The sequence below is a fragment of the Pongo abelii genome, chromosome 5 (genome assembly GCF_028885655.2).
Source record: "Pongo abelii isolate AG06213 chromosome 5, NHGRI_mPonAbe1-v2.0_pri, whole genome shotgun sequence".
NCBI lineage: Eukaryota > Metazoa > Chordata > Mammalia > Primates > Hominidae > Pongo > Pongo abelii.
The window spans coordinates 29700600-29725503 of NC_071990.2; the positions used below are offsets into that span (position 1 = coordinate 29700600).

Consider the following 24904-nt stretch of genomic DNA (forward strand, 5'->3'; position numbering starts at 1 on the left):
CAGGGTCCACTCCAACACCAAGCTCTCCCCAGACTCCCTTTTCCAGCCTGCCTTAGGACATCTGTACCTCTGAGACCATAGTACCTTCCAATGTGACAGGTCTACAAGGACACTCTGCAAGTCTCTCACGACATCATCCTCTCTTCCTGCCCTCTTTCTCTTTCCGTGATGCCTTCTGATTTCCCCCTTTTGCTTCTCAAGTACTCAAAGCTCCTCCAACCCTATTTTGATGCCACAGCCACTACCTTAGTCCCAGCTTTCAGCCTAGATCACTGCACAGGATTCAGCCTAGATTACTGTACAGGCTTCCTAAACACTGTGATTGTCCCAGCTATAGTCAGAGTGCTCTAAGACACCCACAGCACCCCATCTGCTGAATGTCACACATGAGGTCTCTACTATGGAAGCCACTGCTGCCACAACCTCCTGTCTGTCACCACCCCCATTTCTGTGGTGACATCCCTCTTTCCAGTGTTGCAGTAAAAGTGGGCTCCCCAATCTCCTTGCCCTGTCCCACCGGGATGCCACTGCCTAAGCAGTCTCCTGCTTCCAGATTACTGTCATCTCTGCCTCTGAGGCCATTAGACCCTGTCCCATCCTTAAATCTTCCCAATTAGGCTGGTCAGAGTGCAGTGGTGTTTACAACTAATTGATCACAACCAATTACAGATTTCTTTGTTCCTTCTCCACTCCCACTGCTTCACTTGACTAACCTTTGAAAAAAGGAAGTCTTCCCAATTAGATAATGGCGACTGTGGCACAATGTTGTGATTATGCTGAAAGCCACTGACCACTACATTTTTTTTTTTTTTAACCAGGAACACATGCACTTTACTGAATGCCATCGTAGAAAAGTGTGTGAGGATAAAGGGCTGATACAGGCCTCAGCTCTGGGGCCAGGATGAGGAATGGAAGTTGGAGTACGTGGGATACAGGTCATGGGCAGAGCTCCTGGCCTGGATGATGCCTCCTGATCTATCGACAGACTTGGAAGATCAACATTGGGATTGTAGCAGGACGAGTCACAGACAAAACTCCTCAGACACCAGATTAAAGTAGGAAGAGGTTTTTTATTTGGCCGGGAGCGTCGGCAGACTCATGTCTTAAGAGCCGAGCTCTCCGAAAAAGAAACTCCTAGCCCTTTGAAGGGCTTACAACTCTAAGGGGTCTACGTGAAAAAGTCATAATAGATCAAGTAAGTGTGAGGAACGCGACTGGGGCCTACATACATCAGCTAACAGAACAAAAAGTTTTACAGTGCTTTCTCATCCAATGTCTGGAATTTACAGATAACACCAGTAGTTTTGGTCAGGGGTTAATATTATTATTATTTTAGCCACCAGGGCCAGGTGGTGGTGCCAAGGTCGTCTAGCTATTTATCTTACTTTTGTTTCTTTCCAACTTTTTGCTTTCTCCCTTTTTCTCCTGTCTTATAAACTAGGGAAAAGTGGAGGTTGGGGAGAAACTGAGAAGGACAACAGGAGAAGTGGTAGCCTCATACCATATTTCCCCCCTTTGAGAATTTTCACTTTTTAGTGGGAGTTCTCACTCTCATCCTCATTTGCTGAGTCTCTTTGTGAGATAGAGCGATAGTGATTCATACAATACATGTGTGCTGAAGTTTCCTGGTGAGCCAAAGTAACAACAAAACCTTTTATCATTTGAAAAAGCAAGGATAATATGCAGGGGAGCAGCAAGCAAGTTCCTATCACTAGCAATACACCTACAATGAGGGTTTTAAATCCTCCTATAGCTGGAAACCATTTTCCAAATAAAGACTCAGGATTAAACTCTGCCAAACCTGTACAGGCACATGTGCCACCTTTGTCATGTCCCTGACTATGTTTTTAACCATCTGTCCTTGATCATCTATTTGTAGGCAGCAATTGGTTAAGTTAAATTTTCCACAAACTCCTCCTTCAGCTGCTAGCAAGTAGTCCAAGGCCAGTCTATTCTGATAGATAGCATTCCTCATTTGGGTTTCCTGCCGAGCTAAAACAGTCAAACCTCTGCCAGTTTAATTAGTAATTATTTCTAAGATGGCCTGCAATTGTATGATCCAATTGAGCATGTAAATGGGGATTCGGTATCCCCATGAGCCGTCTTGTGCCCATGTGGCAGGCCCATAATACTGTATGATCCTTTCAGGGGGCCACTCATTATCTTTCCAGTTTCCTATAACTATGCCTCTCTTTTCTCGGGAGGCATAGACAGGGAAACCTAGGAGCTCACCTGTTTTTATGGGTAATAAGAAAAGGACGGCTTAATAGTGCCAATAACACAACTGCCTGCCCATTTATTAGGTAACCGAATGTAGGCTCTGTGCCCACATATCCAGTATAGTCCAGCGGGAGCCGTCCAGTCCTGATGAGATTCTGGATGAGCCCAAGGAGCTTTTAATTTAGAAATTTACTAAATGGATTCTTTTCAGTGTGGTTTAGGCCCCACCAAGTAATTGTCTTTGTTGTACTGTTATACAACTTCTGTCCTACACAATTAAGCTTTCTTACAGGGATGATAAAGTCTTTCCCTTCTCTAGCTATACAGTATTGTCCAATAATTGAGGTTTTTAGGACCAGAAGTTGCTAGCTTGGGCTTTCTGAACTGGAATTATATCAGGAGCTGGATCAGTAGGCACCAACTCTCGGGCTTCCCTAGGCCATCGGTCTCCGATAGTGGTTCCCCCGCATACATAACAAGAAGTAACATTAAGGGAATGAGCTACATTTTCTGCTAATTGGAGAAACAAATTTTCTGTCTTTTTTGGAAGTTCTGGTGCTGGCAGATTCAGCTCCTCATAAAAGGTTTGAAATACTGGTTTGGGAGAGTGCTTGTGGACCTCCCCTCTAATTAAAATGGCAACTTGGGGGTTTAAGCCTGTCCCATTGATCCCCAGGGTTATACGTTTTCCCTTTTTCCAATGGGAATCTAGGGGATTGGTAATTATTAGTTCTAGTCGGTTACAGTGACTGGCAGCACAGGAGGGGTTGGCTTCCCCCTTCTGAAGATAAACCGGGTCTTTTTTGTTCTTTTTTCAAGTAGCCCAAATAACACATGGCCAACAGGCACAATTTTCACAAACCCCTGACTCATGACAAATATATTATTTTCTACTCTGTAGCTCCTTTCCCAGTTAAGAGAACCACATCCTCTTCCTAGCTTTTTACTCTTAATGGCTGCACAAGCATCAAATCTTAAATTTATTTGTTTGGGGATTCCTTTTTCTTCTGTTCTAGCTATTATTTTACTTGTATCACCTAGGAAAAGGCCAGTTCTTATTCTTATTTCAAAAACGGTGGTTGCAGGGGGCTCAGATGGGTTATAACATACATCAGGTTGGTCAGTTCCCGGGCTACATTCCTTGTACTGAGTGGCATTATACAAACAAGTTTCTTTTAATGTTCCCATACATTCATAATAACTATAGAACAGAAACATTGTTTTAATTTGCTGTCCTACCTCGGTGACCTGATGAATACACTAGGAACAGTCCCCAGTTTGAGTAAGGTCAGTTGAAGCCCTTACTGTATAAGTCCAAAATTTAAGAAAAATGAATCCCACGATGAGCTTCCTCATGCTTCGGCCGTGCGTGGACCAGTCAGCTTCTGGGTGTGACTGGAGCAGGGCTTGTCGTCTTCTTCAGGGTCACTCTGCAAGGGTTGTCTGGGCTTGGTCTTGCCTCCCAGGTTTCAGGCGTTGCAGGTTTTACATGGCTGTGGTGGATCCAGGATGCGATTCCCTCTACCTTCACAGCAGTGGGAGTGGTCAGGATGACAGTCTGGGGTCCTTTCCACCGTGGACACAAAGAGGCTACGTTCCAGTCCTTGATCCACACTCGATCACCTGGGGAGAAAGGGTGAACTGGGGAGAATAAGCTAACAGGGCATCTCTCATTTACCCAAGCTGAGATTGTTTGCATAATTTTTCCTAAAGCCTGTAGCTGTCGCTGTAACTCAATTTCACCTAACTCTCGGGGAGTGCCTGGAAGTCCCCGCAATATAGGAGGGGGCCTATGATATAATATTTCATAAGGGGAATATCCTGTTCTTTTAGAAGGGGTACATCTAATTTTAAATAATACCATAGGGAGAGCCTGTATCCATTTTAATCCTGTTTCCTGACATACTTTCCCTAAACTATTTTTGATAGTCCGATTCATCCGCTCCACTTTTCTGGAACTCTGAGGCCGGTAGGCAGCAGGCAGTTTCCATGTGATCCCCAATACCTTTGCCGTCTTCTGTACCAAGTCAGCCACAAACGCCGGCCCGTTATCTGAGCCGATCTGTAAGGGCAGTCCAAATCTAGGAATAAGATCTCGAAGAAGCACACGAGTTACTTCACAAGCTTTCTCAGTTCGTGTAGGATAAGCCTCCACCCACCCAGAGTAGGTACACACAAGAACTAGTAAATACTTGTTACCTCCACACTTTGGCATCTCTGTGAATTCCACCTGGAGATCTTCAAAGGGGGCTGCTCCATAAGCTTGTATGCCGGCGGGAACAGCTGGACCTTGCCTCGCATTATGCTGTCGGCAGGTAACACACCACTGCGTCACCGTTTTGGCAAGGGCTGACAAATGCGAGATGTAGAAATACCGGCCTAACAACTTTTCAAGTGATTCCTGACCTAGATGGGTGGTTTCACGCACAGCCAGTACAACTGCAGCTCCTAGCAGCTGTGGCACAGCTACTCTCCCATCTGGTAACCAAATCCATCCTTCCTCCATCACTTGTTTTCCCTCTGCCTGGAGAAAGTCCTTTTCTTCTTTAGAATAAGTAGGTACAAGATCAGGTGCTTGAGGGAGCAGGGGGGCTGTCACTGATGCCCGGAAGGGGGCAGATGCTGCTTTTCGAGCCTCTAAGTCAGCACAGGAATTCCCCAAACCCACCAAGGTGGAAGCTTGCTGGTGTCCTCTGCAATGCATAACTGCCACCTTGTGGGGTTTCCATACCGCTTCTAATAATTGCAGGATTTCTTGTTGATATTTTATGTCTTTTCCCCCAGAGTTCAATAGGCCCTTTTCTTTATATAATGCTCCATGCACTTGAAGGGTTAAAAAGGCATATCGAGAGTCAGTGTAAATGTTTACAGTCTTACCTTCACTGAGTTCTAAGGCCCGAATTAAAGCAATGAGTTCAGCTTTCTGAGCTGAAGTGCCCTGAGGCAATGATCTGGCTTCAACAACAGTGTCCAGAGTTACCACCGCATACCCTGCACATCTCTCTCCTTGTGGGTTGATAAAGCTGCTCCCATCCATGTATAGTTCCCAGTCTACTGATGCCCAAGGCTGGTCCTGGAGGTCAGGTCTGCTAGAGTAAACCGAGTCCAACACTTCTACACAGTCATGCTCGACAGTGCTCTCTGATACTGGGAGCAAGGTAGCGGGGTTCAGGGTGTTACAAACTTCAATGGTTATATGGGGATTTTCACAAAGCAAACTTTGGTACTTAGTGAGTCTAGCATTCGTTAGCCAATGATGTCCTTTAGTATTCATTAAAGTCACCACAGCATGGGGGGCCTTTATGTTCAGGTTTTGCCCAGGAGTCAGCTTATCTGCTTCTTGTACTAGCAGGGCAGTTGCTGCCAAGGCCCTCAAACATGGGGGCCATCCTTTAGAAACCCCATCTAGTTGTTTAGAGAGGTAGGTCACCAGCCTGCCTCGGCCAGGGCCCCACAGTTTGGGTTAAAACTCCAACTGCCATCTTTTCTCTCTCTGACACATACAATGTAAAAGGCTTTGTCAGATCAGGTAGCCCCAGGGCTGGGGCTGATATAAGTCTTTCCTTTAACTCATGAAAGGCTTGCTATTGCTGGGATCCCCATTCAAAAGGTTCCCGGTCCCCCTCCTTTGTGACCTCATACAAAGGCTTTGCTACTACTGCAAAGTTTGGGATCCACAGTCTGCAAAACCTTACAGCCCCTGAGAATTCTCTCACCTGCCTTCTGGTCTTAGGCTCCGGTAGATTACAAATGACCTGCTTTCTTTCTGATCCCAGGCTGCGCTCCCCCTGTCGGATAGTAAATCCCAAGTAACGTACCTGCTGTCGGCAGATCTGAGCTTTTTTCTTGGACACCTTATACCCACAGTCCTCCAGGTGCTGGAGTAGAGCATCTGTTCCCTTGGCGCACCCGACTGCCGTGGGGTGTCCCAGCAAAAGGTCATCAACGTACTGGAGCAACACACAGCCTAGGTCTCTGGTGGGAAACTTCTGGAGGTCTCGAGCCAACGCCTCCCCGAAGATGGTGGGGGAGTTCTTGAACCCTTGGGGAAGCCGGGTCCAAGTGTACTGAGTAGTGACACCTGACTCCGGATCTTCCCACTGAAAGGCAAATAGCTTCTGGCTCTCAGGGGCTAATCTGATGCTAAAGAAAGCATCTTTCAGGTCCAAGCAGGTGAACCAGCTGTCCTCAGCTGGCAGCAACCCCAGCAATGTGTACAGGTTAGGTACTGTTGGATGTAAAGTCACTGTAGCCTGATTAACCAAGCACAAATCCTGTACTGGCCTGTAGTCCTTGGTCCCAGGCTTGGGAACAGGCAGGAGGGGAGTGTTCCATGGAGACTGACAAGCGACTATAATTCCAAAGGTTCTTAGGTGCTTGGGATGGACCTGGATACCTTCAAGAGCTTCTCTGCAGACCGGGTACTGTTTTTGCCTAACTGGCTGGGCCCCAGGCTTAACTTCTATAAGTACGGGGACTTGGTTGACTGCCAACCCTGGAGGGTTGTCTTCCACCCACACTCTTGGCCACCGCTTAGCCAGAGCTGGTCTTATCTCTTGGCCTGGCTCAGTTAAGAAAAGTCTCCATTCCTCCTCTCAGGGGAAGGTAAGGGTCATAATGACTCCCATTCTGGGTAACTTTAGCAGCAAAGAGCCGTGCTCTGTAAAAGAGATAGTGGCTCTCAGTTTGCTAAGCAAGTCCCTTCCTAACAAGGGCAAGGGACAATCAGGCATGTACAAAAACTGATGAATCACTTTATGTCCTCCTACAGTACAAGTCCAGGGCAAGCAGAAAGCTTGTTTTGCTGAAACTCCCGTGGCTCCAATGATGTCAATAGTCTTTTTGGATAAGGGGGCGACTGGGGTGGTTACTACCGAATGTTCAGCACCGGTATCTACAAGAAAATCAATGTCTTTACCCCCAACTGTCATCCTGACCATAGGCTCTTTGGGCGTCCTTGAGCCCGGTCCCCCTCAGTCCAATAACCCTTCTGCCAGGTTGAGCAGGGCCCCTTCCTCCTTGTCTGGAGCCTCCTGCTCCAAGTCACCTTGTTTTCCTTTTAGCTGAGGGCATTTGTTCCTCCAATGTTCTATTTCTTTACAATAAGCACACTGATTACACTGCAAGCTCTGACAGCCAGGCTGAGTTTCTTTCCCAGGGCCCCCCTTCCCTTGCCTCTTTGTGGGGACCCCTCTAATTGCTGCAGCTAACAGGTCAGCGTTTCGCCGGGCCTGACGCTCATTCTCTCTGCGGTTTTCCTTACGGCTTACTGCATCCTTGTTTACAAACACCTGGTTAGCTATTTCTAATAACTGTGATGTGTTCATCCCTGCAAACCCAGCCTGTTTCTGCAGTTTTCTTCTAATGTCTTCTGCGCTTTGACTAACTAAAGCCATGTTAATCATGCGTTGATTTTCAGGGCTATCAGGATCAAAGGGAGTATACATACGATAGGCCTCACACAGTCTCTCGTAGAATTGTGCTGGACTTTCTTCTTTTCCCTGAATGACCTCAGAGACCTTGTTAACGTTTGTGGCCTTCTGGGCTCCCCTCTTTAATCCTTCTAAGAGAGCTTCCCTGTATCAGTTTAGCCTTTGCATATCCTCTCTTTCATTTGGGTCTCACTGGGGGTCGGTTCCTGGTAACTGGGTCCTTACAGACTCTTGGGGGTTTCGGTAATCAGCCGGTGCATGTTCCTCTAGCCACTTAGTTGCTGCTTGGAGCACTCTCCGCCTTTCATCTGTGTTAAAGAGGAACATGAGCAACTGGTGGCAATCAGCCCAGGTGGGGTTATGGGGCTGGATAATAGTTTGGAGTAAATCAATTAGAGCTTGTGGTTTTTCGGTATAGGATGGGGTATTGTTTTGCCAGTTGAGAAGGTCAGCAGAGGTGAAGGGCTGTTACACAAAAACACGCCTCTCCACCATGTGCCCATCCTCATCTATTCCAGTATACCGCTGCTCTCTCAGGGGCATTTGTATCCGTTTTGGGTCTTAAACGAGCTGCCAAGGGAGGGGTTTCTCCCGAGGCTTTACCTCCTCTCTTGTCTACTCTGGGTGGCCTAGGGATACGTTTGTCTTGTGGACTCAAAAGTGGGGAGCCTCTCTCCCTGGTAAGGGGAGGGCACCACTGGGATCACTGGTGCCATCTCCTGCAATGGATCTTCTGATGTTGGGTTGAACAGAACTTCAGGAGTTGATTTCCCTCAGTGGGTGGAGCGGGATCCTTCCTTGACTCTCTGTCCCTTTGCTACTAGCACTGCTGCTGCCTGCCCTCTTAGCCACTGTGGGGGGTCTAGCACCAGCTGTAACCAAGTGTCTATGTATGGAAACTGGTCTGAGTGTCCTGACTTACCAGTTACCTTGTGCCATACCTTAGAAACAAGGGACCTGTCCAGGCTTCCTTCTGATGGCCAACCCACTTCTAATGTTGGCCAATCTATTTCACACAAAGTTCTAAGTTTCCCCGGTGTCATAGTAACCCCATAGTCTCCATTAAATCTCTTCTTAAAATTTTTCAACATAGTTCCTAGAGGAGTAGGCTTATTTTGTGTCTGACCCATGTTTCCTCAAGACAAAACACCAAGCTCCCACCACACGCACACCACAAAACAAAGAATGGGTAAAAAGGGCACACACACACGCTTTTTCAGTTTTCACCAAACCAGAATCAAAACCAAAATCAGAGTATCCAGAAATCCAAGCCAGGTCAAACCAAAACCAAAGTATCAAGCAATTCAAGTCAAGTCAAAAACAAAAACCAGAGTGCCAGTACAGGCACGCCGTGGGTGATCAGGCCACGCTTCCACTCAAATGGAGTGGGCAAGTTCCAAAGACCAGTCTTACCAAGTTTCAAATGTCTGGACTCCAAGTGCCTGTTCCTTCCCGGTGTTCAGCCACTGTGTTGATCCTCCACGGGGGCCTGCCACGCACTGCTCTGACAAGGCGTTCCACCGGGGCAATTGCCTACCCGGGAGCGCTCTCAGGATCCGCGTCGCTCAAGCTGGCCGGAGTCCCCCACAGGGATGCTCCACAGGGCAGGCCTAAGCCGCCTAAGGGGCTGCCTCGACTGTCCGTCAATTACCTCTCTTCCTGGTCAGGGAACCAAGAAATGTAGCACGAAGAGTCGCAGACAAAACTCCTCAGACACCGGATTAAAGAAGGAAGAGGTTTCTTATTCAGCCGGAAGCGTTGGCAGACTCGTGTCTTAAGAGCCGAGCTCTCCGAAAAGAAACTCCTAGCCCTTTGAAGGGCTTACAACTCTAAGCGGTCTACGTGAAAAAGTCATAATAGATCAAGTAAGAGTGAGGAACGCGACTGGGGGCTACATACATCAGCTAACAGAACAAAAAGTTTTACAGTGCTTTCTCATACAATGTCTGGAATTTACAGATAACACCAGTAGTTTTGGTCAGCGGTTAATATTATTATTATTTTAGCCACCAGCGCCAGGTGGTGGTGCCAAGGTCGTCTAGCTATTTATCTTACTTCTGTTTCTTTCCAACTTTTTGCTTTCTCCCTTTTTCTCCTGTCTTATAAACTAGGGAAAAGTGGAGGTTGGGGAGAAACTGAGAAGGACAACAGGAGAAGTGGTAGCCTCATACCATAGGATGATGATAATGAGCAGAATGGTCATGATGATGCACAGAATCAGGGCTCAGATGTTCAGGCACTTGGCGGTGGAGGCATAGGACTGGGCCCTGGTCAGGTCGCCAACCATCTTCTTCTCCCTAGACTTCACAGAGTAAGCGAATGCTATGAAGCCCAGGCAGCAGGGGTTCATGAAGAGGGTGTTGAACAGGGACCAGACAACATAGTCAGGCACGGAGGTCTCGCTGCAGATGTGGATCACGGTGGACATTGGGGGAGCAGGGTGGTGGGGCACCCCCAGTACAGCCACCTCATGCTCCTCCTTGAGCATCTCATAGCTGGGGTGGGGGGAGGGCAGCCGCTGTTGGTGGGAATGAAGAAGGTTTAGGCAATGTGATTCATGGTGTCCAGCAAAGACCAGCTGTGGATGGGTTGCTGGGATGGTTCTCAGTGGGCCCTGGACTGTACATTTTTAAATGGTAAATTATGTGGCACATAAGTTATATCTCAATAATAAAACACCATGCAAAAGCCTCTTTCTACTGAAAGAATCGTCTCATCCCCAATACACACATCTCTCAGTCTTTGGAACATCTAGCCAGTCGCCCTCAAACCTAGCCCCTTCACAGAACCACCTGGAGAGTTTTTAGTATCCACAGTCCCAGGTCACAGCCAAAACCAACTGAATCAGTAAAGCTAGGTTGGACCTAAGCTTTAATATCTTTTAAAGCTCTCTAGGTGGTTCCAATGTGTAGGCAAGTTTTAGAACCACTGTTCTAGCCCATGGTTTGAACCTCCCTGATGGGTACCAACTTTGCCTGCATTCTTGAACTCCATATACTATTTATTTATTTATTTATTTTTAAGAGGGGAGATCTCACTCTGCTGCCAGTTGGAGGGCATCAGTGTGATCATAGCTCACTGCAGCTTCAGATGCCTGGGCCTAAGCAATCCAGCCACTTCAGCCTCCTGAGTACCTGGGACTGTAGGTGAGTGCCACCATGCCCAGTTGTCATCTACCATCTTGTACCATCCCCCAGTACACGATGAACCATCCATGATCCGGAACTGTGTTCATTCTATCTTTGTCACCCTTACAAACATTTTTTAAAACTGAACTATACCTATAATTACTAACCATTTCCCTTAAAACTCCTAGCCTACACATTTCTGTGAGTGAAAATTTAAGCATCACAGGGTTTTAACAATTACTTAGATTTCCCATCCACATTCACTGATTATTTATTTTGATCATCATAATTTGTTGAACACAGCAGGGACTGGGGTCCTGTCCCCACCTTAGGTGGATTATTTATACTCCTAAAGGTCACAAGAGTAATGTGGGGCAGAGAGGTGGACCTAGCTCTCCTGACACAGGTCCCAACCCCTTCCCTCCACGGTGTCTACTCTCCCTCCAGGACATCCTTCCTCCTTGTGCCAGCTCTAGCAAAGGGTTTCATTCAGCTCACCCCAAAAAAAGACTTTTAATACTTAAATAACGATAATAATAAGAATATACAAGGTTTGTTCCAAGGCATGTAGAGGTGATGGCGAGCAGAGGTGAAGCCAATCCACCCTTTCTGGGCTAGGGGAAGCCCAGATGGTCTGCCGCTCCGGGTGAGTCACTCCCCAGGGTCCAGGCCTGGCTGCCCATCCCCCATCAAGTCTCCCAGGTCTTCTGTCCAAAGCCCTTCCCCTCCACCCCACCTCCAGCCCCTTCTGCTCTGCCCCATCAACTACGTTTTCTTTCTCAGCACTCGCCTTAGGCCTCTGGACACCGGAGCACACAGGCGACTTCCTCCTCGCAGACTTTAGGCACCACTGTAAGGTCTGGAAAAGAAAGAGAAAGGACCCAGCGCGGTCGCTTACAGAACCAGGGTGGGGTTGGGCTGGGCGTCCGCGCGCGTTTTCAAGTCTGCGGCCCGGAGTTCACTGCGACGACTGGGATCACCCGTCACCCCGCCCTGGTCTACGGAAAATGAAACGTGTTTACTGATATAGAAACGGAATAACGGCGCTGTGGGCTGGGGAGGGCGGAGCTGCCTTCAGGCTTCTGGTCTCCAGTAGCGAGGCACTCACACCTGCCCGCTGTGAAAATGCAAACCTGCGGGGCAGGAATTCCGAGTCCGGGGTGGAGCGCGATCTGGAATCTGACTCGCTTGAAACAGCACCGCGGTGGATTTGGAGCCAGGTGAGTAGGGAAATGCGCCTCAGCCCCTTCCACGGGCCGCCCACGGATTCCAGGATCCGAAAACGCTACCAGCTGTTCCGCCACCCTAGGAAGGCAGCGCCCGCCTCTGGGCGGTTCTGATGGAAACGGGCTCCGCCACCTGCAGGAAAACCCACATCTAAGGGGTCAGGAAAAAGCCTCTCAGGGTCCCGCCACTTCAGTGAGAATCCTAAATTTACATCCCGAGTGTGGCCCCAACAAAGACTGGAGCGACGTTCACTGAAATGATGCAAGACCAGAGGGGGCGCAGGGCGCTGACGCTCATAGAATGCAGTGACAGCGCCGCCTCGCGTCCCTTCCCTGACCTGCCCCAGGCGGACGCGGTGACGTGTGTTGGCCTTGAGGCTGGAATACACCCGGGATCAAGTGCAGAGAATGGAGAAAGGAGGGAAGGATGGGGAGGCGTGTTGAAGAAAACAGGGAAGAGAGAGGAAGGAAAGAGGAGAAAAAAGGTGAAGAAGAGAATAAAATTTAAAATATAGTTTTATTATTTCTAATTTTTATTTTTGCTTTTTATCTAGTTTGGTATGTATGAACATTCTTAACATAGCTTTCTCTCTCTCTGAATTTGTAAATATACGGATATATATATATATATATATATATATATATATATATATATATACCTCTACCTGCTGATGTGTCAGGGTGTGTCTCTTGGGCACAAAAACAAGGTTTTTGTTTTGTTTTGTTTTATATAAGCAAAGTACAAATCTCAAAGAAGATAATACTTTAAAAGCCATTTTATTGGGACTTGCTTTGCATACAATCAAATGTATCTAAAATGTATCTATTTGAAATGTATAGCTCGTTGTGTTCTGGCTGTTGTACACACCCACATCTGCAATACCACAATGAAGATGTAGAACATTTCCATCGTCCTCCAAAGAACTGCTATGCAATACAATTGTATAGGGTCAATAAAAGTAGTAAGATCAATTTTAAGTATTGTTATGAGAAGATGTGGGCATCTCATACTGTTAACCATTTTTTAAAAGATAAGGATATACTGAATTATAATGCCGGTAATACCAGCTCCATAATGTATATTTTAAGTAGAGAAAAACCTGGAAGATTTCTCACCAATTTTTTTTTTTTTTTTGAGGTGGAGTTTTGCTCTTGTTGCCCAGGCTGGAGTGCAGTGGCACGATCTTGGCTCACTGCAACCTCCACCTCCAGGGTTCAAGTGATTCTCCTGTCTCAGCCTCCTGAAATATGACCCTTGGGGCCCAATATCAACAGGAGTTGAGGCTGGGGAGCAGCTTCGAGCTGTAGGGGATCTTTGGATTTGAAGGTAGGGGTTGGTGACGGGCTGTCTGTAATGCTCAGGGTATTATGTCTGAGAGTGGCTGAGCTGAATCTGCTAATTAGCATGTTCTCCACTGTTTGAGAGCTGCCTTGTGCAGACCAGCAAGACACAGATTGTTCGCAGCTCCCCTTGTCTCTTGGAAGACCCTGACTTCTCTTTCCCCAGCTGTGCAGCTGATGAGCTCTATCTCCTCCCAAGCATAGCACAGAGAGGACAGTGGGAGTGAGGCCCATTCCCCTGATGCCCCAGAACCCCTTCCATATAATCTCAATATCCAGGCCTGGTGTATCTCCCTGGACCATCATTTCCTTTCTGGGAATGAAAGGGTTACAATATCTCCCTCCTAGATTTCCCTTGTCACTCACTCACCCTGAATAGACTTCTTACTCTATTAACTATTGTTCTCATATCATTTCTTTGAAGATGTGGTAAAATACAAGCTATTAAGAAAACATGGAGGTTAGGTTCTCTTTTTGGATTCTGAGGATCTGCTGTGCTGGGGCAGAGGCAGGAGGGGAGAGAAGGGCGGGTGGAGGGGCAGGTGCTGAGTGGTGTGTGGCCTCGCTCTGTGCTCAACAAAGGTCCTGCTGTGGTCATTTCTTGTCTATTTGTCTGGATCCCTCCTTGTCTTGTGAATTGTCTTTAGGGTCTTTACGGGCGGGTGCTGCTCCAGGTTGGAGGCCTCACACATCTCCAGGCTGAGCCCTTCTCCAAGTCCATGGAGGTCAAGGGCAGATACTGGAAGCTCTCCATCCTGCCCTCACCTCCACTTTATTTGGCATATTTTTCTATGTTGATCTGATCCTCCTCATAAGGTATGTATATGAGCATTATTTCATAGGAGAGCCGCTATCATTCCGCCGTGGCCATGCTCTGTCCCTGACACCAGGATCCTGTGTCCTTTGTTGTTCTTGTCCCATAAAAACCCAGGACAGCCTCTGCATGTGGGGCTTCTCAGATGACACAGATTGATGGTTTCCACCTCTGCCTTCTTTCCTGCTCCATTTCCAGAATACTTCTATTGTTCCCTTTTATTGTAGTAAGTCAAATTTTTGAATTAAGGCCTGGGCACACTTGCTCATGCCTATAATCCTAGCACTTTGGAAGGCTGAGGCAAAGGGATTGCTTGAGGCCAGTAGTTAAAGACCAACCTGGGCAAAATAGCAAGACCCGGTCTCTTCCAAAACAAATCGAATTAGCATTGTGAATAGATATGTTATTGCCATGTCATAAATAAATTCTTGTCATTTCTTCTGTGGGAGCACCCTTTGGTCTGGGTCCTGGCAGGAAAGAGATGACACAGAAGGAAGACACATTTTAAAGTGGTTCTGGCAGGGCTAAGAAAGTCACAAGGGGCACTGAAGCTCCCTGGGATGATCTGTAGCAGGAAATGGTTTGCATCTCTGAGCTTGAAAGAACAAGGAAGGGAGCAGTTTCTAGAACTCAGGCAAATCTGTAGCTTTCAGTAGGGACAGCCCGGCATGCCTGTGGCTGTAGATAGAGGCCTGAAGTGATTACAGAATCACAGAGCTGCACAGAGTAAGCGAGGGAAATGAAAACCCTGAGTTACTCCTCCTCCCACACTCCCATCTCCTGCAGGTGCCTGTTATCATCCACACCCAAGCACAAGCCAGATGGTGAAGGAGCACAGGACGTGTTACCTGTCTGTCATGGTTGCCTCCCAGTGTAGGGGGCAGGATGGAAGAGAGTGGATGATGGCTCTGTGAGGAGACAGAAGCTGAGAATAATGCACTTGCTTGCAGTGTTCACATTCTTCATGGAATTTACTTAAATATACTAGCATTTGCTCTAATCCAAAATTATACCTTTAAAAAGCAACATTTCGGCCAGGCATGATGACTCACACCTGTAATCCCAGTACTTTGGGAGGCCGAGGCGGGTGGATCACCTGAGGTCAGGAGTTTGAAACTAGCCTGGCCAAAGTGGTGAAACCCTGTCTCCACTAAAAATGCAAAAATTAGCTGGGTGTGGTGGTGGGCCACCTGTAACCTCAGCTACTCGAGAAGCTGAGGTAAGAGAATTGCTTCAACCCAGGAGGCAGAGGTTGCAGTGAGCCAAAATCATGCCACTGCACTCCAGCCTGAGTGACAGAGTGAGACTCCATCTCAAAAAAAAAAAAAAAAAAAAAAAAAATTCATTTATATATGCTTAGCAGGTAGTAACATTGAAGAGTACCTAACTCTCCATCCCTATCTCCACATGGGACATATAACTCATAAATAAATAAATTATTTGAGTATAAGCCATAAAAGCAGAGTCTGGCTCATATAAGCAAAAGGAAGTTGTTGGGCAGCTGTGGGTGAGGTTCACAGAATCATAGATGCTTCCAAAGTATCAGGACAGCACCAAGGAGCAGACAGCAAGCCCTGAGCAGCCTCACTGGACTCACCTGTGGAGTGTGAGAATTGTCACTATTTCCTGATATCTTGTCATTGCTGAGCTTTAAATTCTGGAATAGTTTACATAAATGGCTTAGTTTGGATCTCATAAATTTCTTATTTGCTCGTGATTTAATTTCAGGGATAGAGTCAATATTTGAATTTGACTCTATCCCTAAAAATGAATTCAATTTTGAAGTTGAATCCAAATTCCATTTCAAGGATAGAGTCAATAGGGATAGAGTCAATGTTTTCCCTTAATGGGAGCTCCTTTTCTCCATTTATCTTCTTAAAGCAGGGGGGAGGGGATGAGTCTTTCAAGTTCCCATGGACCCGTGGACATCCTGAGATCAACCTAATTGCCCTCATTCCATTTTCCTTTACTTTGCAGAAAAGAAACAAATTCCTTTCCACCCAAAATATGACAGCGCCTGTGGTCCAGGGCTGGAGCCCATAGCGGATGCCCAGCAGCCAACTTCCTGGAATTGTGACCTCCCCAGCAGGCGTGCGGGTGAAAAGAGAGAGAAACCAGGCTTCAAAGGGGACACCAGTGCTGTGTTGGGGGCCGAGCAGCACCCCCCAGCACCCCCCAGCACCCCACCCTGAAGAATGGGAGTGAGAAGAGAGGACAGGTGAACCCACCACAGCTCCAGTGAGATGGGAGTGGGGAATGCCCAGGAAGGAGAACAGCCATGGGGCGGCCCCAGCCAAAGCCACCAGACATCATTACATGTCTGGGGCCCTCTCAGGCCGATATGGGTTTTATTTCTCCACACACTCTTTTGTTAAGGGCTAACTGTCAGTAGATCAGTGAGAGAGCAACTTTGATACAGAGGAAACCATGCCTGAAATGGTTCAGCCCAGAAGAATTTAGTAGTAGGTTCTATGCTTCCCTCCAGAGCCTCATGGTCATGGGCAACTTTTTTTTTCCAGCCACACACCCGAGGTAATGAAGAAAGCTAGCTCAACTGTGTACTTGCTGGGCACACAGGTCCCTACTACATGTACATGGCATGGAAGTCATGGCTGAGGCCGAGTGAGACTCCTATCTGAGGCCAGGAAAAGCTAATGACCCCACATTTTGTTCAGTCCTTGTGGGGTCCTGACTGAGGTGTGTGCCGCTGTGTTCCCACAGATGCTCTGTTAGCCCTTAGGCTCTGAGATAAACAGACAAATGTTATATTGAAGCCTTGGTTTCTCTTACATGGAGGCAACACTACTGCAGCAGAGCAAACCTTATTGTATCAGTGCACCAACCCCAAGTTCATGTTCATTACAGCAGGAGAAACTAACATGTGGTGAATTCTGCCTCCACAAGGGACAAGGACCTGATAAGACTACAATGACCAGGGTGGCCTATATCCCTGTCTTCTTGCAACTCAAGCTTTGCCTGGTCACCACCTACTTGCCCCAACTCCTTGGACTCCAGCCCTCGGAGGACACCCAGACATCACAAGGAAGTGCCAGGCACAGATGGCAGGTTGTGTAATTGCTGGCCCCTGAGCAACTGGAGAGGCTCTTAGGTCCCAGCTGGCATGGGGTTGCTGCTTCCATATTGGAGAAGGTCCGTGAGTCTGGGGCCAGACCCCTGTCTCACACTCTGAGATGACCTTAGTGATCGACCTGTGGGTACTTCCACAGGTTTCTTCTCAGGACAATTACTTTTTCTAGATAAGTTTCTCTTCCTTCTCAGGGCTCAGCCTTGGCTGTGGGTGGCCAAACAGCTGTTCACAAAAGGCAGAGATCTCTTCAATTCCAGCTTATGAATCTATACCTCACTACCTCTGAAGGTGGAAAATGGCACCTTAATCCATGATCCACTACTTCTTCCTGCCCTTAACTCCTCACACCCATCTGGACACTCGGAGAATGTGGAGGGCACCCAGGGTGCATGGTGGCAGTGGAGGCCTTGGGAAAACTGGCCAGGAAGAAAAAAATGCACCTCATGTGACTAAAATTTTTTGCTGTTCTGTGCTTGCTGGACAATGATCCCAAAAGATTTTTAAAGACCAACTCTCTGGCTACCAACCTATTTGGCTTAGCCATGGACACGGAGCAGGTAAACATTGCCTTTACCTATGACATGTCTGAGGATTCTAAGATCTGCCTGCATCAGGTAAGCCCCACACCCAGAGGGACACCCACTCTCCCACCTCCTTACTTTCTGTATCTTTTCACACTTTACATCCTCATCCCTCCCTCTGGGTGTCTTCAATCTTGGGGTCTTCTAGTCCTACCCTCTGTCTCCTTCCAGGTGACTAGACCAGGTTGGTTTGGCAAAGGGCTTGGCCATCATGTTTGTTTCAGATGAGAATGATGCCAGGACCCTCAGTGATGGGCAGCATCTCCTTGAGATCAGTGTTAGGAGCTGCATGATGAGACAGACGTCTCCTCCACAGTGAGTGCTGATCTCATGAAACCATGTAGGTCCTCCTAGTTCCTTAGTATGTTTGTTTTCAATCTCATCATGTAGGTCATAGGCATCTGATGCATAATGGACAATTGACTGGTTCATGCCCCTGGTCTTTGATGCTGTGTTGGGATGTTTTCCTGGCCTCAGTGTGGGGTATCTGTCTTCTCTCATCATATTACATCTCTTCCCCCACTCCCAAGTCCGTCCTCTGAACCCACGCAGTGGGTTCAGCACACAGTGTATGTGTGCTGTGTGTTCATGCCTCACTTTCCCCTTTTCATGCCTTATTCTCACCATGCCACATTTTCCCCTCAGTTGGACAGATACAGTAGAGGATTTGCCCATTTTCTGGAAAGTGACCATCTGCCCTTCAGGAGAGGACAGCAGAGTGGGGGTGAAGGATACTCTACTGCCCTCACCCTTGACAGCCTCCACCCCAAACCTGGCTTCCTACTTCTACATCAGCACCACTCCTGAACCCCCATTCCTGATTGTCAGAATTTTTAACATAACTAAACATGAAACACAAATGCATCTGCATCATGTGTGGATGCTCTCTCCCTTTATTGTATTTGGGGTGAGGTTATTTTAGGGCATGGTCCAGGGTAAATTCCTGTAAGGCCTGGGTGCCCTGCTGTGAGGTCAAAGGGGGATGGGACTAAGACTGCAGAGCCCTGGCTCCCACACTACCTGCCAATTGCCAGCCCTTTGTGGGGGTCTCTTTCACTTTATCTGGCCTGAGAGAGACTGGGATGTTTCTGATCCGAGGACAACTTGGGGATGGTGCACAGTATTTCCAGGGATGGAGGGTGCCGTGGGCACTGGTGGGAAGCTTGGGTGTCTCCTCCCAGGCTCTTTCATCACCTCCTCATGTTTCTTCAGTTTCTGGATCTTGAGCACCAGGGCTTTGGCCCTGACCCCCTCCTGCCCTTCCAGCAGGGCCTGGTCCAGCTCCAGCTGCTTCCCCAGCAACTCCTCAGCTTGGGCCAGCTCAGCTGTGTGGGGGGCTCAGGGTCCTGTTGAGGGGGAGTGATAGGGGGAGCATCAGCTAGGGCAGGGGGCTGAGGCCCTTGGAACCTGTGCTGCAGAATCTGGCTGTAAGGGAGGAATTGGACCTTCCTTTCTCTTTTTCTAGCCCATTAGCTTAAGGCCCCCTGTACTGCTTAGTCCAGGGAGCTCCCTGTCTTGGGCATAGGCCTCCGGGGGGCAGATAAATATCCCTGGCTCAGCGACTATAACTGGATGCCTTGAACAAGGATATAGGGTCACTGGAAAGAGAGGACCTGCTGTCTGTCCCTACTAAGAAATAATTAACTGTTATATGAGGGGGAATTTGTGTTCAAGGGCTCTGTGGACTGTGCTGCTCTGGAGGGGTTGGGGAGAGGGAGCTCTAAAGTCTGGGCTGGGGCAGGGGTGGGAAGGAGCTGAGAGCTGAGAGCTGTAACTAGGCAAGGAGCTGCAAGGGTGAGGTTGGTGCAGGGTGGGATTTAGAGGATTTCCCCCTAGTCCTGTGCTCATGCCCTTCACATCCTCCACCCCCACCCTTGGTGTCCGTCAACATGCGGAGGTGACCTCATCTTCCCACAGCCCCTGGAGCTGTTCTGCTCTTCCATGCTTGCCTTGGGGTTTTCAGAGCAGCATCTTTGTGAGTCTTGGTGTGCTAGGGACCAGGAGGGGAGAGGAGGCCACAGCCTCCTTTAACTTGGCAACAGCTTTTCGTTATCATCCTCACTTTCCAAGGCAGGAAAAGTGAAGGCAACAGCTCTGAGAGATCCTGGAAGAGGAAAAACCATGGCGAGTGAGGCAGGGAGCTGTCTGAGTTTCCTAGCAGACATCAGGAGCCCGCCTTTCCAGGACTGGGCTTTGCTTCAGTGCCTGGTCCTGCATAGGCCCCTGCCCCTGCCCCGCTCTGCTGCCCCTACCTCCCTCTCAGCCTGGCCCCAGACAGAATCCAGACCAACTCCTGTTTCTGCTGTGAAAAATGTTCCTGCCAGTTTAGGCAGAGCTTTCTTCAGAGCACTGGTGCCCAGCCTTCCACAGGACTTGTGTCTGTTTTTTTTGGCACTGTGTTTCTTCTCATGTATTCTTCTGAATTGGCAAGGCCGGAATTACATCACTGGTTTGCAGATGAGGAAACTGACTCATATGGGTTCATTCAGCACTCACTCACTGTGAAAGTGTCTGTCAGGGCCAATTGTGGGCCAGATGTGCCCAGGGTTCTATAGCTAGCTGGTGGAAAAGCCTGGAGGGTTCATATTCAGGTCCACTTGACTTGAAAACTCAATAAATTTTGTGGCATGGGTTGTAAAGCGGGAATTAGCACATAAGTTAAAGCACTGGTGCCCAGCCTTCCACAGGTCTTGTGTCTGTTTTTCTTGGCACTGTGTTTCGTCTCACTTATTCTTCTGAATCTGCAAGGCAGGAATTACATCACTGGTTTGCAGATGAGGAAACTGACTCATATGGGTTCATTCAGCACTCACTCACTGGGCAAGTGTCTGTCAGGGCCAACTGTGGGACAGATGTGCCCAGGGCTTTATAGCTAGCTGGTGGAAGGGCGTGGAGTGTTCATATTCAGGTTTACTGGATTGAAAACTCATATTGACCTTACTTATGTACTAATTCCCGCTTTACAATCCATGCCACAAACTTTATTGTCTTAAGAAGTTGCCACAGCAGCCTTCAGCAGCCCCCCTTGTGATGAGTCAGCAGTCATCAACATTGAGGCAAGACCCTCCTCCAGCAAAAACATTAGTATTAGCTGAAGCCTCAGATGACTGTTAGCATTTTTTAGCAGTAGGGTAATTTTTAATTAATGTATGTACATATCTATTTTATACATAATGCTATTGTATACTTAATAGGCTAAAGTATAAATATAACTTTTATATACACTGCAAAACCAAAAAAATTGTGTGACTTCTTTTGTTGGCATGGTCTGAAACCAAATTTGCAATATTTCTGAGATATGTCTGTAATTTCCCTTTCCCTCTTCTTGCTGGCCCAGAATGACTTTGTTTCTTGTCCCTGTCTAGCCCTGCATGCTGCAGGGGTTTGCTTTCTCTGGTAGGTCTGGACACTTTGTATCCCCTGTAACCTTGGCTCCTGGCATATGACACTGGTACTAGCCTCAAGCTCTGTTGGACTAGCGAGCCTCCCTCCACACCTCCTGAACTAGAACCGAAGCTCTGTGCACACACCATTCATGTGAGTCTGTAGAGATCTCAGCTTCCTGCAGGGTGTTCTGAAAGGGTGTTCTGTTGTGACTGGAGGGCATAGCCACAGGTCTCAGGGCAGAGGTGGCTCAGAAAAGAGTGGATGACCCCAGTTTGGGTCATCTGGGAAGAGGAAGATTCTCAGATAAAAACCCATGCCTTAGAAGACAAAACTACCCAAGAGCTGGCAGCGGCTAACCAGCTTGCTATCTGGGAGGTCACTCTGCACTGGGAGGAAAGATGGCCTCTGCCATGGTGTAGGGGTCCAGGAACCAGGCAGGGAGGTCTTCCTAGTGGTCTGTGCTTCTCACAGTTGGGAGGTGAATCACCTTTCGATGAAGCCAAAGACCTCATGTTCCTCACTAGCTGACTTGTTCCCACTCAGTGGAAAAAGAACCCAGAATCTTTGCAAAATTTTAGGAGAGAAGGACTTTCCCTCTTGTCTCTTAGTGCTAGGGTTATGCATGACTCATACTTGAATTGCAATGTGTACACAGCTTAAAGTCTTAATTATTAGAATATAAGAAGCTCAAACTACTGTTATTATAGATATGTAAAACTACACAATACAAAATTAGACAACCCACAACCAATTAACAGTGAAGATAAATTATCTATATTTGTAAATTTAAAACAAGATCGACAGCCCTTTAGAAAAACAACAACTACAAATGAGACTTTTGCAAGACAATCTAAATGATACACTAATAACAAACCTTCATGAAAATGACATTTCAACCATCTGAGTTTCTGCTTTAAGTTGTAAACTCCAAAATGTACTAATCCCCAATAATTTATAGTAGGGAGCCCTAAACCACAAAGAAAGGTGTCAGGGCAGACCTGAGACCTGGAGTGAGAACACACCCTCCCTCAGGGTCATGAGTGAATCCTCTAAGACCCCTCCTCCCTCAGACACTCCATCCAGTCATCGGAAGGCCCACACAGCACTAAGACCCAATCATCTCACTGTCCTCACTGCCACGGACAGAGCCCAGGTGAGAGCCACCCCTGCTCCTCCTCCCTCATCTCCCACAGCCTCAGCACCGTCATCAGCCTCGAGTCCACCAGGACTGAGCTCCTCATGCCCTTTGCCTGTTTGTGTCAGTCACACTGGGTCCCCCACATAACCTGCACTTGCATCCCCACAAGGCTCCACATGCTCCTATTCTGTCCCCCCAACAATGTCCCCTATCTAACTCCAGAAATCTTCCCTGTGTACTCCCTGGAATCCTCAGTCCACGATCAGCAAAACCTCATTCTCTCTCAGGATGTTCCCCCACCTCGAAGCTCTAGCAGGAAGCTGGGTCTTCCTGAGGATGTGACCCACTCTGAAGTTCCCCTACATGGGGGAGTTTCCCAGCAACTTGTACCTCTGGATTCAGAGGTGAGGTGGGGTCCTTGCTCCTCACTGTGGTTTTCAGACCTTTCTGCCTCCCTCCTCCCTAAAACCCCTAAGCTGTCATCAGATTAAAGCCCTGCTCCCCTCATTGTAGCCATTCCCTGTGGGCCCCAAGCCCTTCCTGTCAATCCTGACTCTTGCAGCTCCTAGATCAGCGTCACCCTCTCCAGCAGTGCTGTCTCCTTGATTCTTTCTGAATTCAATATATGCAGATGTGGTGGGCTGAGCACTAGTCCCCAGAGAGATCCAGTCTTAGTCCTTGGAACCTGTGGACAGGTTGCATTACATGGCAAAAGGGACATTACTCATGTAAAGAAGATGAAACACCTTAAAGTAGGGAGATTATCCCGGACTCTCTGTGTGGGGCCGATCAAATAACATGAGCCATTAAAAGTAGAGAATTTGCTCTGGATGGAGTCAGATGCTGCAGAGATGGAAGGCAGAGGAGACACAGCAAAGGTGAGATCAGAGGTTCCAAGCAAGAGGATTGGATGTGCTTTAGGTACCAGAGAGAAGTCTCTAGGATCTAAGGGTGCTCCCAAAAAGGAAGTGGGAAGCTCAGTTCTATCTGCAGGAAGTGAATTCAGACAAGAACCTGAATAAGCTTGGATGTGGACTCTTCCCCAGATTCTCCAGGAAGGATCACAGACCTGCCCATACCTTGATCTTAGCCCCATGAGACTGGGTGGACTTGAAACCCACACAACTGTGACATGATAATTAGGTGCTGTTTAAAGCTGCTTGGTTTGTGGTAACTTTTATGGCAGCAATAGACACCTATACAGCAGAGAAGATGCCCTCGCTCCCTGGCCTCTCAGATCCTGGAACTCCTTTTCTTCATTACCATCTCCTCTCTCTGCCAGAATCTCAGGACCTTGTCCTCCCCTAGGCCTCATCATGGCAAAGAACCCCAGCCCTTCCACGTTCTCAATCTCACACTTCCCACTTTCTGACCATCTTTCCACTCATCCCCTTGCAGGGTAGCCACAGGTCCTGAAGACACTGATACTATCATTTGATCATATGCTATAATGTAACATCAGTGAACCACTCATTGCATATGTGCCTGCTTTCCAGGCATGGAGTCCGTTCTGTAGTACATCTATTCCAATAATTTTTCCACCCCCTCGAAATTCCCAATCCAGTGATCCTGCTATCTACTCCCTCTCCCTCAGTGCTTGTTGTCCTCTCCTCCCTCCTCACCCATTTTGGATTCTGTAGTAAATAATTTCCATCCCTCCCTTGCCTCTCCCTTTCATTGTCACACTTGCTTGGCAAAACTACACAGCTGGTGGATTTCACCTCAGCCTACACTGCACCTGCCCCCATGAGCTGAAGGAGGCTGGAGAGCAGCACACAGCATGCTGACTGTTCTCTCTACATTCATGACCCAAACCTCATGGGGAACTCCCACCATGGCCAGCAATCACCCTCTCCCTGCATGGCTCACCCTCAGCCTCCTCCTGGCCTGGGTGACTCTTACATACCTTCTCTCTGTGCTCACACATCCAACCCTCCTTCCCCATTCTTACTTCCGCTGATTATCTTGCTTCCTACTTCACTGAGAAAACTAAACACATTAGAAGACAACTTCACAGATTCCACCACTGTCTGCTCATGCATTTGCAGCTGCACTGCATGTCAGGTATTTTACCACATGGGGGATTGCTGTGTGTTAACCATCCTGCTCCCAGCCAGAGCCAGTTCCCCTGCTGGCGCCCTGAACATCATCCCTTCTCATCTACTTAAAGTGTTAGTTCATCAATTAATACCTTTTTTTTCTCTCCATCATCATCCCTTTTCCTCTTACTCGAGTGGATCATGGTGGCACTCATGAGGATGCACATCCCAGGCCCTCAGGTAGAGGAAGAATAATTGTTGATGCCCCAGCTGTCACAGCCTGAAATCTATTGTCACTTTTGCTCTGAGACCACACCTGCCCCAGCTTTTTCCAACCAATGATTGACCAAAGCAGGGAAACTAAGGCAAGAATATTTCTACTCTGAAGGCTGACTGAGGCTCCAGGACTCCCTGCCACCCCTACTGAGCTTCCCTTAGCCTACACAGGGTCTAGGATTCTTCCAGCTTACCTTCCTGAACTCTCTCCTTCACTGGGGCTCAGAGTTGCAT

General features: G+C 47.9%; 1 protein-coding gene and 1 pseudogene across 3 annotated transcripts; both read right to left on the bottom strand.

The window, feature by feature from the left end:
* Window positions 1–1637: 1637 nt before the first annotated feature.
* On the bottom strand, window positions 1638–5835 carry LOC112133793 (uncharacterized). 3 transcript variants are annotated; one of them, XM_063725424.1, is made up of 3 exons: window positions 4420–5494; window positions 4226–4314; window positions 1638–3843 (listed from the first exon to the last, which is right to left on the bottom strand). In XM_063725424.1, the coding sequence occupies exons 1-3, from the start codon at window positions 5492–5494 to the stop codon at window positions 3811–3813; spliced, it is 1197 nt and encodes a 398-aa protein (XP_063581494.1). In that variant the 3' UTR covers window positions 1638–3810. The 3 variants fall into 3 exon arrangements, with proteins under 3 accessions (XP_063581494.1, XP_063581493.1, XP_063581492.1); XM_063725423.1 differs by having other exon boundaries at window positions 4127–4314; XM_063725422.1 differs by lacking the exon at window positions 4226–4314 and having other exon boundaries at window positions 4420–5835.
* Window positions 5836–9373: 3538 nt separating this feature from the next.
* Window positions 9374–10211, bottom strand: LOC112133801 (interferon-induced transmembrane protein 3-like; annotated as a pseudogene).
* Window positions 10212–24904: the final 14693 nt, after the last annotated feature.

Coding starts and splice junctions, on each gene's coding strand:
- LOC112133793 (XM_063725422.1), bottom strand. CDS start 5,494: ATGAATACTAAAGGACATCATTGGCTAACGAATGCTAGACTCACTAAG. Junction 3,844..4,419: donor AGAGATGCCAAAGTGTGGAG/GTAACAAGTATT, acceptor CTTTCTCCCCAG/GTGATCGAGTGTGGATCAAG.